The 12,834-nt window shown below is 38.4% G+C and overlaps 1 protein-coding gene across 1 annotated transcript in view; it reads left to right on the top strand.

The window, feature by feature from the left end:
* Window positions 1-11,607, top strand: part of RLF (RLF zinc finger) — a 59,416-nt gene extending 47,809 nt beyond the window's left edge. The window contains exons 7-8 of the mRNA XM_059830691.1: window positions 3,794-3,935; window positions 6,444-11,607. Coding sequence (XP_059686674.1) covers window positions 3,794-3,935; window positions 6,444-11,189 — 4,888 coding nt within the window. The 3' untranslated portion in view covers window positions 11,190-11,607. The remainder of the gene's footprint in view (window positions 1-3,793; window positions 3,936-6,443) is intronic.
* Window positions 11,608-12,834: the final 1,227 nt, after the last annotated feature.

The following is a 12,834-nucleotide window of genomic DNA, read 5'->3' as shown; positions in this document are numbered from 1 at the left end:
GGTTTTTTTTGGTTGATGGTTGGACTTGATGATCTTACAGGTCTTTTCCAATCTTAGTGATTCTGTGATATTAAACCCCTAAGCTTAGTGGTTCCACAAAGTGTGTTGTAATTCAGTTCTTCCCTCTTGAATACTTAGACCCATGAGTTTGATGCCTCTTTTCACTTCTTCCACAGAGATATAAGTAGTAGGAATGTGCAGAGGCAGCACCATTTAACTTTTTTTTTCTTGTTTTTACCCTAGAGAGCCTTTTTATATTTTTGTAATTTCTAGAACTCTAATAATTGTAGTACTAGATAATTGGCCAAATTCTGACTATAAAACTTCTCTGCCCTCTTAACTGGCTGGAGATAAAAAACTTTTTGCATCTGTGTTTCAGCAGTCACAGAGCCAAAGCAGGGAAGCTGTTTTCTGTCCCTTACAAAATGGGTTGGTAGTTTTGGCTTTCAAGGCATGGCTAAATGTATAGTTTTCTTCTGTTTAAACACTGATCTGGGTAAAGCTTTACGTTACCAGACATCTCAAGTATATCCTGGGAATTTGGATTCTGTCAGCTGTGGCATTGTTTGTTTACTCACTCCACATTTTAAAGCCATTAATAAAAGTTTTCATAGCACTGAAGTGTCAGCAGGATGACTGATAGTTTAGCCTGATCCAATCATCTGTACAAAATAGCCAGAAGTATTTACATATTGCTTCTGTTTCAGGCCAGAAATGTCTTTTTGAGCAAAAGCATACCTTGTAGGGAGAAATTAACTTTTGGAAGACTTGAGAGGAGAGTCCACCACACTTGGAAGTTCTAGTGTCTGACTGTTTTTCACTACCGAAATGTGTAATTAGAGATTAGATTAGAGCCATGTCCAAAGAGATACGAGGCTGAAGTCCCTCCCATGATATCTTTTTAAGAAAAAACAAAACAAACAAACAAAAAAAAACCCCAACAACAATTAACATTCTTTCAGGGTGAACTAAAATGATTTGCTGTTGTCCAAGGGGACTTATTAAGTAGATCTATCTAAAAGCTGTATCCCTAGGGTGCAAATGAAGAGAGTTGGACCTCGTGTGTAGCTAAGACTTTTAAACTGTGGGACTGGAGAACATACTTCAGTGATGTAGCATCTGTTGTTCTGGCTCTGGGACCAGAGCTCTGGGACCATCTGACCTGTAGTGAGCATATTGATCTAACCCAGCCAAAACTGTGTATAGCTTTCTACGGATTAATGCTTGATTAGTTTACTGTGTGGTCAGACAAGTACCAGCTCAGAACTGCTACACTGATGCTTCTGGAAGATGTAAGCTGTTAAATCTATTCAGTTGTAACATCACTCTCAGTCTAGAAAGGGAAAATCTACCTCTCTTCCCTCCCATCTTCACTGTTCTACCATCTGCCTGATGGCACAGTGCTAACTCTCCAACCCAGCACAAACGTCTTATTAGTATTCTGGCATGTTTGGAGAGGTTAAGCTATTTCATTAGCTTAGCTCAGCTCATCCTGTAGTCTCAAGTCTGTACCTCCAAGAGAAGATTAGTAAACCATGCATGTATGTGAATTAGTGCTGTTGGTGTGAAGCTTCATTTCACAGCTTAACCTAACATACATAAATCTAAGTTTGCTTAGGTTTGTTATGTTATTTATCACCAAAATTGGAAGATTTTGCAATTATTGTTGCTGATAATCATAAAATAGTGTGTAATGCTACTTTTAAGACTGGAGTTATCTGCTGTGTTTGGAACTTTAAATAGTAGTGCTGTTCTGGGCAGTAGTTCTGAGCTAGCTGATTGCCTTAGTCTCCAAGGAGTCAGGCAATTCATCAATCCATAAAATAATGTAATCTCTAGCATTAACACAAGTGGCATTAAGTATGAACTGTATCTAAGCACAACTTCAAAAAACTTCTCTACAGTCTCAAATGCTGGTAAGATGACTTTTTTTTTTTACTTCTAAATATTACTAGATATCTGTTTGTCTGCAGTTGTTTCTGCTCTTTGCGCTCCTCACATCAATTTTGAAATGGAAAATTGCCCAAATACTGAGAGTTGTCCTTTCTTGCCTTTCCGTATGTGTGAAGATTATCTGAGGAACACTTCTACATCACCATCCTTGAGGACCCCTTCCTACTTTTTGCAGAAAGAAGGGGTGGGATGAGAAAGAGAGCAGGGCATACAGTGAAAACTTTTTGCTCTGCCAAAAACTCTTAGGAATAAGGAATTATTCAGACTGAAGTCCTTCTCTCACTCTTCTTCCAATGGCAACTATGTAAATGTACTGAATAGATACAGAAAATGACTGATATCTTGATAAAACTATTTTTCAAGTTGGTTTTGTTTCTGTTGTGGTCATGCTGAATTAAAATTTTTGTGATACTTTTTTTATATCTATATATATATAGATATATATCTCCTGTGCCTTCTTTGTGTAAGCTTCCCTTCATACAATTCTTCCATGTTAGTCATCCTGATGTGCAACTCAATTTTGCATTTTGTCAGCTTCTTAGGGCTGAGCAGTGGAAAAAGTTGCTGATATTCTGGGCATCTACCTTTTTTTCCTCTCTAGTTCTGTTTTAGGATTTAAAATTAAACCACCTTGAATTATACTGCTTGTATACTAGTTTCTTGTAGGCCTATCTAACTTCTCAGCTGTCCCTTCCTGACTACGAAAGGCTGTTAATTGCATTTCTAGGCCTTTAAACAAACAAAAAACCCCAAGCAAACAAAAATCCCAAGAAACTGTTAACAGTAAATCTTGTCCATTTTTGTGCGATAAGCGTATCCCCGGTCAGACCCATAACAAGGCCTCATTCCATTTCATTTGATCCCCGGTCAGACCCATAACAAGGCCTCATTCCATTTCATTTGGCCTAGGGTTCAAGAGTAGGATTGCAATAATTCAAGGGAAAAACCTTGCCAATGTTCAGTGTAAAGTTTGCCTAGATGCGTTTTCTTAATTTTTCGTTATAGATTGACCTTGCATCTAGAAAGCTCTATGTATAAATTGATGCACAGAGTGGTTAAGTTAGCAAAGGTGAAGTTTGCTCTACTAGAGGAACAGAAGAAAAACCTTTTTTCAAGTTATATATAAGATACAGATGCTATCACTCTGCTGCTTTTCCATTTCTGTGGCACTCATTGTGATGGCAAACCAACACAAAGTGACAGATTGCATCATTCAGTGGCTGTGTTGCCTTGGTTATAATAAATAGCTTAACAGAACAGCTCTGTGCTCAAATGGTATAAGCAGTAAAGCATGTAACTGCTTGAAGACAGTAGGCAAAGCTTACCTATCCCTTATGTAACACTTTACAAAGTGTGTTCTGTTAGAGGTATCTTTTAAAGCACTGAGTGGCAGTTGCATCATTTGAATGCAGGTGTCAACATCTAAGCTACTTGCCTAGTGGGAGAGAAGTGGCTACTTTACAGTATGATTCATCTTACCTATTTTAAATTTCTATGTGAAAAGTTAAGGCTCTGCAAGTGTGGGGGTTTTTTTCTTGTCTAGAAGGGAAGTCGATGCAGCTATAGATGCCTGTATTAAGCGAGATGAATCCCATTGCCGGTGTCTTTCTCCATTAAATAACAGCAGATATACTGTGTTTTGATCTGATGCTTGTTTAGGAGTAAGGCACAGTAACAGTTCTCTTCAGCTTCTCTGAGGTGGAGACCTGATTGAAGTGTGTCCTGTTTTTTAATAAAACTCAAATTTGTTGTGGTGTTAACTCTGAACTAAAGTGTGCAGACTGTGGGCAAATTGTGTGTATCTGCAATGTCCTTACATTCTGCTTGCAACTCTTTGCAGGGAACTGACGCTTTTCTGGAGCAAACTGCAGAGAAGAATAGATCCTTCTTTAGATTCATTTTTGGAGAGATGTCGTCAGTTTGGCATCATTGCCAAGACACTACAGCATTTATTTTTCTTGATAAGAGTCATACAATCTGAAGTAAGTAAGCTGCAGTCCAGAGTTGATGCAGCCAGAACTGTTTACATGAATTTATTGTTTTCTTAATAATTCTACTGAACTGGTACAAAATACAGCTTATTTCATTGCTCATACTTTCTGATTAAGTGCCTAATAACTTACTAATAAGAGTCTCTGAAAAATGCCTGCCATCATAGTTTTGTGTCAGCTTGACACATTGAAGTGACCTTCAATCAATGTGGAATGGTTTGTTTGTTACTCTGAAAATACAGTATGACAGTATTTTGCAAACAAAGCATAGCTGTGTTTTGATCTGATGCGTGTTTAGAAGTGAGACACAGCAACAATTTTCTGCAGCATCTCTAAGAGATGGAGACTTGGCTGAAATGTCTCATTTTTGTATGGTGAGAAAATACCTTTTCCTCAAAATGTGTGATACAATCACATCTGGACTTCTACCTTCTATTTTGATGCCTATCTTTAGAAAGTTGCAGAAAGGTTCAAGAGATGCTTAACAGCAATCTTTATAAACTCGTAATCTCTGAGGAGTAATGGAAAGACTTTAATTGATCCATCTACCCGCAAATACAGCATGCCCTTCATAAGCAGAGCAGAAGGGATAGCTATGGTTAATCTGGGTAGTTGCTCAATAGGATGTTTTCTGTCTTCCTTTGATGGCTACTCTGACTCTTGGGATTGGTTAGAGTGAAAATTCCTGTGTCTGGTCACTACATGACAGTAGATTTGTAGAGGGCAATTATGAATGAAAACAAATCAGGCACACTTTAATGGAGGAAAAAAAAGCTAGCTGATAATCGGATTTTAAGTGTTTTAGTAACAATATTTCATGGATTGTGGACCTTAAATTAGATATGGGATTTTCCCTTAGGAATGTCATCATTTCCAAAAGATTTCAGGTATTTCTTTCTGAAAAACATCATAGTTTTGCACATGTACAGTAGAATTTGCCACATGAACTTCAGTTTTATGAATGTTTCAATTAACAGTAACCTCCCAGATTTGCCCATCTTTTTGCATTCTTATATGGACATGAGTTAAATCAGAGTTAAGGCGTCAAATGGATTATGGATAAAACAGACAAGGTTCCTTTTTTTAATTAAATTTCTCTCCAGCTTCAGGTTTGCTTGCCTGGGAGTCTCTTTCACTGACTAGAGTTAATCCTGTGAACCAAATGACTTACCAAGTTTGATTTGATAAGAGAAGAGCAAGTACCAGAGCCCTGTTTTAGAGTCAAAGTAGAGATCAGAAAGGTTACATGATTGTCCTTTTGACAGGTCATAGAGGAGAGTCCAGAACTCTAATGTGGTAAAGATGAATTCTGGTAGTGATTGCACAGGGAAATGTTTGTTCCTCATTTCTCTAAAGATGGCCTGTTTCTACTTTTAAAATGTGTGTGAATGTGCGCTTTATATATAAGCATAATACGTTGTTAACTTATATACCAGTTCTTTCTGTGTTTCCTGCTAAACCATATTAAAATTTCTTCTCCTGGGGAAATAGCTTTTTTTATTGCTGTCTAGCAAATAAATGAACAGTTACTGAATTAAAGCAGTGTTGCATCACTTCCAATAGGTGGTGCACAGTGAGTATAAGAGCTTGCTAATTCTTTTAACTTGTTCTTAGTTCTTTTGGATCTTTACCAAGTGAGCTGGTGTGCATGTGGTTGTGTTAGCCATGTGTCATCTCTCTACACTATTCATAAATATCTTAACTGTTACTTATTTGTACTAATAATGACTAAATAGTTACTTCATGCATTCAGATTCTTTATGCTGAAAAGTATGCTTTTGGAACAAGGTAACTTTCAATTTTGTCCGTGTAGAATTTGGAATATATTCTTTTTTAAAATCAGCATGTGAATAATATTTGTAGGTATCTTCCTGGTACTATTGAGCAGCACCTCAAAGTTTTATAGTCTCCTCAGAAAATGTTTGGAAGTGAAATGCCAGTTATCTTCATCAGGAATAATTTCTGCTCCTGTACTGCTTATGCTGTTGAAGGTTATTTTGTTTCAGGGTGTGAATTTACGTTAATTTCCTATTACGAAGTACTGCATGTTCTGAATTCATATCCTGTGTGGATGCTGCGGGCGGAATGTATATGGAAGGTTTACACCATTGTCTTTTAGACATCTGACTTAATTATGATTGAGAGTCACTCAGTGAAGAGAGGGAGGAGTGAGAAAGATGTTTTGGAACATCTAACTAACTAAATTAGTTTGTGTGACTTCTCCACAGAGTGCACTAAATGTGAAGTGATTCCCCTCACTTGAAAAGTAGAAGAGGTTCCTCACATAAAATAAACTACAACTTCTTAGAATATGCTCAGTGACTCAGGCACTTAACACTCAGAAGCCTGAATACATTCTGAATGGGCTGTAGTCTAATGGATGCTCTCATTGCATGTTTTTTTCATAGAACAGTTGTAGAGAGAATGTACTTACCAAAGAAAAGTAACATCTGTTTTGTGGCTGTTTGTTGTTTGTTTTTTTGTTTTGTTTTTAAACAGGCAGAAGAAGCAGGACTTGCTGTGTCTGTTTTGTTATGTGTGAGAGCCCTTCAGATCAGATCAAATGGAAGTGATGAAATGAAGACATCAGTATGTAAAACAATTGCATGCCTTTTACCAGAAGACCTTGAAGTTAGAAGAGCCTGTCAGCTCACAGAATTTTTACTTGAGCCAACTTTGAGTGGATTTAATGTGTTGGAAGAGCTCTATATGCAACCAGATCAAAAATTTGATGAAGAAAATGCACTGGTTCCAAATTCACTCCGTTGTGAGCTGCTGTTAGCTTTAAAAGCATATTGGCCATTTGATCCTGAATTTTGGGACTGGAAGACTTTAAAGCGACATTGCCTTAAACTGTTAGGGAAAGTAGCTTCCGATTCCGAGGATGATGCAAGCTGTAATATGTCAATCAATGAAACCGACATGTTAGAAACTTTCTTTAGTGACTATGATGAGACAAAAGAACATAAATATTACGACGGAAAAGACACAATGAACCACCCTAAAGAAAAAGCAAGAGTAAAAAAACCAATTGGTTCTTCAGAAAGATACCAGAGATGGCTTCAATACAAATTTTTTTGTGTGCTCTGCAAAAGGGAGTGTATAGAGGCTAGAATACTGCATCATTCTAAGATGCATATGGAAGATGGTGTTTATACATGTCCGGTGTGTACAAAAAAGTTCAAGAGAAAGGAATTTTTTGTACCACATGTAATGGAACATGTTAAAATGCCACCTAGTAGAACACACAGACCTAAAAAGAAAATAATACTGAAAAAAGAGAGATCACCACAAAAGGCAACAGCTTCCAGCAGCCCGCCCCCAGCATTTCAGGAAAAGTCGCATCAGCCACAGCTGCCCGAAAACTTTGAAAATGACGCACATGAATACGTCACCTTTAGCCAACTGGAAAATTGCCAGCTACAAGACAGAGACATCTATCCGTGTCCTGGAACGGATTGTTCTAGAGTATTTAAACAGTTTAAATACTTAAGTGTACATCTGAAAGCTGAACATCAAAACAATGATGAGAATGCAAAACACTATTTGGATATGAAAAACAGGAGAGAGAAGTGTGCTTTCTGTCGCCGACACTTCATGACATCCTTTCATTTGCGGGAGCATGAACGCGTGCACTGTGGACCTCAACCGTATATGTGTGTGTCAATGGATTGTTATGCTAGATTTGGGTCAGTTAATGAGCTTCTCAATCACAAACAAACACATGATGATCTTCGTTATAAATGTGAGCTAAATGGCTGTAATATTGTTTTCAGTGACTTAGGGCAACTTTACCATCACGAGGCCCAGCACTTCAGAGATGCATCATACACCTGCAACTTCTTTGGTTGCAAGAAGTTTTATTATTCAAAAACTGAATTTCAGAATCACCTTGCAGTGCATAATATTGAAGTGTCAAATGGGGAAGTGAAGCAAACACTAAAACTTGAAGAGTCGGTTTCAAAAGACAAATGCAATTATCTTCCAGAGTCTCAGCTGCTTGAACAATCTGAAAATTCCAGTCTGAACGATAACTTGGATGCCTCAGGCTCTCAGGAAATTCCACAGATTAAAGAAGAAGCTCTCTCTGACAGTGAAGATCTAGACAGTGAAAGTAATTGCAGCCTTCATTGTGGGGACCACAGTGCAGATGCTGCAGTAAACCAAGGCCAGGTGTCTCCTCTACTAATTGAAACAATGGCTCACAATCAATCAGTTCCAGGTTTTCTCATGTCCCAGGAAGGAGTCTTCCATCCAGGAGATGTGAAACAACAGTCTTCCAATGCGGCAGTTTGCTTTGACGAAAAAAAGCTTTCATGTGGTTTTGAAGGCTGCTGTTCCACACACAAAAATTCCAGAAGTATGCAAAAACACCTTCGCAGGGCCCATCCATATAACTTTAAAGGTAAAAAAAATATGGAGATGAAAACTAAAGACTTTCTCGATCTGTTGAGTGACACTCAGGACAGTAAATCCCCTACAGACATTAGTACAGAATTAGGTCATAATTCAGATACAAATGCTGACTCTCCAGAAAGCTTGTATTGTACTATAGATGCTAAAGGAAGCAATGGCCTGAAGGAAGAAACTTGTCCTTCTTCCCCAGAAACATCTTTTTATGACAGTTCTAAAGAATCAAATATGGAAGATAACATGTTGGAACTAATGTTAGGCTTGAAACATCTAAGCTTAAAAAATTCTAACATTCAGAATTCTTCAAGACACAAGCCTTTTTTGGGCTCTTTACAGTCCTGTTCATCTAGGGGTGCCAAGTGCCCTGAGTCAGTAGATGAAACTACCTCAAAATTTCAGCTTCAAGAGCAGCAAGATAATTTACCCAGCCAGTACCTTACTCAGCTGGCAGCAAAACCATTTTTCTGTGAATGTCAAGGATGTACGTGTGAGTTTGTGACCAGAGAAGCTCTCTTAATGCATTATGTTAAAAAGCATAACTATTCAAAAGAAATGGTTCTTCAGTTAAATATGTTCCAGCATCGGTACTCACCATTTAAATGTCATATTTGCCAAAGATCATTTACAAGAAAAACACACCTTAGAATTCACTATAGAAACAAACATCAAATTGGCTGTGAGAGGGTAGCTCACAAGGGATGTTCTAATGAAAAATTTGAACATGTAGGCTTATGTACAGATAACTTGCATAAAAATAGCACTGTTCCAACACCTGTCTGTGCAACCAACATTGAATTCATTGAACATTCAGACCACTCTGAACAGCTGTGTCATCCTAAAAAGGAAGACTGTAGTTCCGAGACGGATTTGGAGTCCAGTGAGGAGACAGACAATAATGTAACAAGAAAAACATCTAACATAGCTTCTCTGGAAACTCATAGGGAAGAACTGGAAGCAAGACAGGGAAGAGGAAGCAAAAGAACAGTTGCTAAAGGAAACTTATGTTATATATTGCATAAGTACCACAAACCATTTCATTGTATACATAAAAGTTGCAACTCGGCATTTACCAACCAGAAAGGTTTGATTCGCCATTACAGAACCGTTCACCAGTATAATAAGGAACAGCTCTGCTTAGAAAAAGACAAAGCAAGAACAAAAAGGGAACTCGTCAAATGTAAAAAAATTTTTGCATGCAAATACAAAGAGTGTGGTAAGCGTTTTTTATGTTCTAAAGCTCTTGCTAAGCATTGTAGTGACTTCCACAATGAACACTTAGAGGATCAAAAACTGCTTTCTGAAGCTGAATCTGCAAGATTTGCTTGTAACCAAGCCCAGTGCCCTGCTGTATTTTATACCTTTAACAAGCTTAAACAGCACCTAATAGAAGAACATGCCAATGAAGAAAAATTAAACAAAGATTTTGAAATCCATTGTGACCTTAATGGCTGTGATCGAATTTTCACAAATTACAGTCACTACTCTCAACATGTATATTTCCGACATAGTGAATATTATGATAGTCTCTTTGGAAATCAGAAAGAGGAGGAAGATAATCAAGATAAAGATAAAAAGGAACAAAGTTATTTGAAAGACAGTTTTGACATAAGCAAGCAGAATGGGAAGCAGTTAAAAGAAAAACCTAAAAGAATTAGCAGAAGTAGAGAAAAGCATTTGATGAGTTTCAAAACAAAAGAGGAAGCCCTACAAATGTGCAAAGAGAAGTCTAACCAGACCCAGTACCCTTGCATGGTTCAGGGATGTTTGTCTGTTGTCAAATTGGAAAGCAGTATAGTGAGGCACTATAAGCGCACACATCAGATGACCAATATGTACATAGAGCAGCGGATTCAGAAACTTGTTGTTTGTGTAAAATGTGGCATAATGACTGAAAAACAGTCCTGCTCCGAAACACCTTTAGACGTGGATAAAAAAGGTGTAAAAGTTAAAGAGGATAAATCAGCTAATCCTGAGTATGTGCAGGAAAGTGAAAAAACTCTTGTTCCAAATACTGACTGTAATCCTCAAGATGTAAGCAAGGAAGACCAAAAAAGATGTCCATCAAGTAGTGTGAGTTTTGATGCGAGTGCCTTTATGTATTCAGGCGCTTTAAAATACAACCACAGTTCAAAGAACACTTCTTTTGAAGAGCATAACATCAGGGAGACAGTTATGTGTAAAACTGGAGATTTTTCAGAAAATGGCGAAAGAGAGAATAACTCTTATTTCTCCAGTTTACAATCAGAGTTGCCAAGAGAGAAAGACCCAGAAGGATGTCAACATAGTGCAGTTAATCAAAATGCAAAAAGAAATGTACTTTGTGCAACAAAAGACAAATTTCAGAAGCCTCCAGTGTCCAAACCATTTGATTTAAAGACATATAAGCCAATGGGATTTGAGTCTTCGTTTTTAAAATTTATTCAGGAAAGTGAGAGAAAAGATGATGACGATGATGATGATGATGATGAGGTAGTAGAATGGGAGTCTCCTGAGCAGCTGCCAGTAGATAAAACCTTGCAAAAAGAGGGAGATGGTCAAGGGGATACATCAGTAAACAACTTTGTAAATGACAAAAATGTAATCATACCCCAAAATAATCATGGGCAGCTAACAGAAATCCAGCCCTTGTTGTCAGAATCATCATCTGCCCCTTCTTTAGAAAATTTGAGGGCGATCTTGGACAAGGCACTAACAGACTGTGGAGATCTTGCCTTAAAACAGCTTCATTACTTAAGACCAGTAGTTGTTCTTGAAAGATCCAAGTTTTCCACACCCCTCATAGATTTATTTCCAACAAAAAAGGCAGATGAGCTTTGTGTAGGAAGTACGTAAATAGTTTTGCTTAGAGCAGATTGCCTCCACTACTGCTATATGGGGAGAACTTCAAATTAGAACAGTAATTGTTACAGTACACACTGTTTAGGTTAGTTTAGACTGTTTAATTCCATGAATGTATAATATCTGTCAAAAGTATTGGCCAAGTTAATTTAGCTCCCCATTTTTTTCAATGGACTATGCTGATTTTGGTGCTATTTAACACATCAAAATACTGGGGGCTTCCTCTTGAAGAGTAAATGTGCATGATTGTATATGGAACAAGTACTAGGGTACCAGGGTTTGGGGGGCGATGGAGTTCTTACTTGACTTGAATGTGCACCCTAGGGTGCTTTGTGTAACATATTGTACACTACAGCATCTTATATTTTTTGAGTTATGAGTTTCAATAAATTACAGTTTTTTCACCCATTTGTTTACTGTACAGTAAATCTTTAATGTGGTTTACTTGTAATTGAATTTGGGACCATTCTGAGTGCATTGGACAATGTTGCTTAAGTTTTATGCATTTGTAGATAATTTATCAGACTGATGAAACAGTATAGATACAGAAAAGTAAAGTATTACATTTTATTTTATAATACTCTCTGTGCTTTTTTCAAACTTTAAAGAACTATAATTAGTACAGGCAGAAAGCACTTGCCACTTAGAGATGAGAAAGTCACAGAATCACTAAGGTTGGAAAAGACCTGTAAGATCATCAAGTCCAACCATCAACCAAGAAACACCACCATGCCCATTAAACCCATGTCCCACAATGCCTCATCCACACGTTCCTTGAACACCTCCAGGGATGGTGACTCCACCACTTCCCTGGGCAGCTTATTCCAATGTTTCACTACTCTCTCAGTAAAGAACTTTTTCCTAATATCTAGCCTGAACCTCCCCTGGCGCAACTTGAGGCCATTTCCTCTAGTCCTGTCACTAGTCACTTGGGAGAAGAGACCAACACCCACCTCTCTGCAGCCCCCTTTCAGGTAATTGTAGAGAGCGATGAGGTCTCCCCTCAGCCTCCTCTTCTCCAGACTGAACAACCCCAGTTCCCTCAGCCGCTCCTCATCAGACTTGTGCTCCAGACCCCTCACCAGCTTTGTCGCCCTTCTCTGGACACGCTCCAGCACCTCAATGTCCTTCTTGTAGTGAGGGGCCCAAAACTGAACACAGCATTCGAGGTGCGGCCTCACCAGCGCCGAGTACAGGGGCACGATCACTTCCCTGCTCCTGCTGGCCACACTATTTCTGATACCAGTCAGGATGCCGGTGGCCTTCTTGGCCACTTGGGCACACTGCTGGCTCATCTTCAGCCGGCTGTCAATTAACACCCCCCCAGTCTTAGTTACCTTTCCCTTTAAAGGATGATGATGCTTATAAGAGTGTATAGTACAACACAAGTGTTTGAAGAGCGTTGCCAGACTTCCAAGAGAGTTGTGTCACGTGAAAGTGAAAAGTGCACGTTTTGGGTTCCCTGGTTAGCTTTTTCGATAATGAATAAAACCTAGCTGGAAGATTCACCAGAAGAGTAATCTAATATTTTAAGATCCGTTTCTTGTTCTTCTGTGTCTCGTTTCTTGCCATACTTCCAGATACATCATGAGGCCCAGAATCTGTTTCCCCTGTGAGTGGTATTTCCCAATCTCTGTGA

This window comes from Gavia stellata, chromosome 29 (genome assembly GCF_030936135.1).
Source record: "Gavia stellata isolate bGavSte3 chromosome 29, bGavSte3.hap2, whole genome shotgun sequence".
NCBI lineage: Eukaryota > Metazoa > Chordata > Aves > Gaviiformes > Gaviidae > Gavia > Gavia stellata.
Note: the sequence above shows the minus strand (reverse complement) of the source record. Positions and strands in the feature narration are given on the sequence as shown.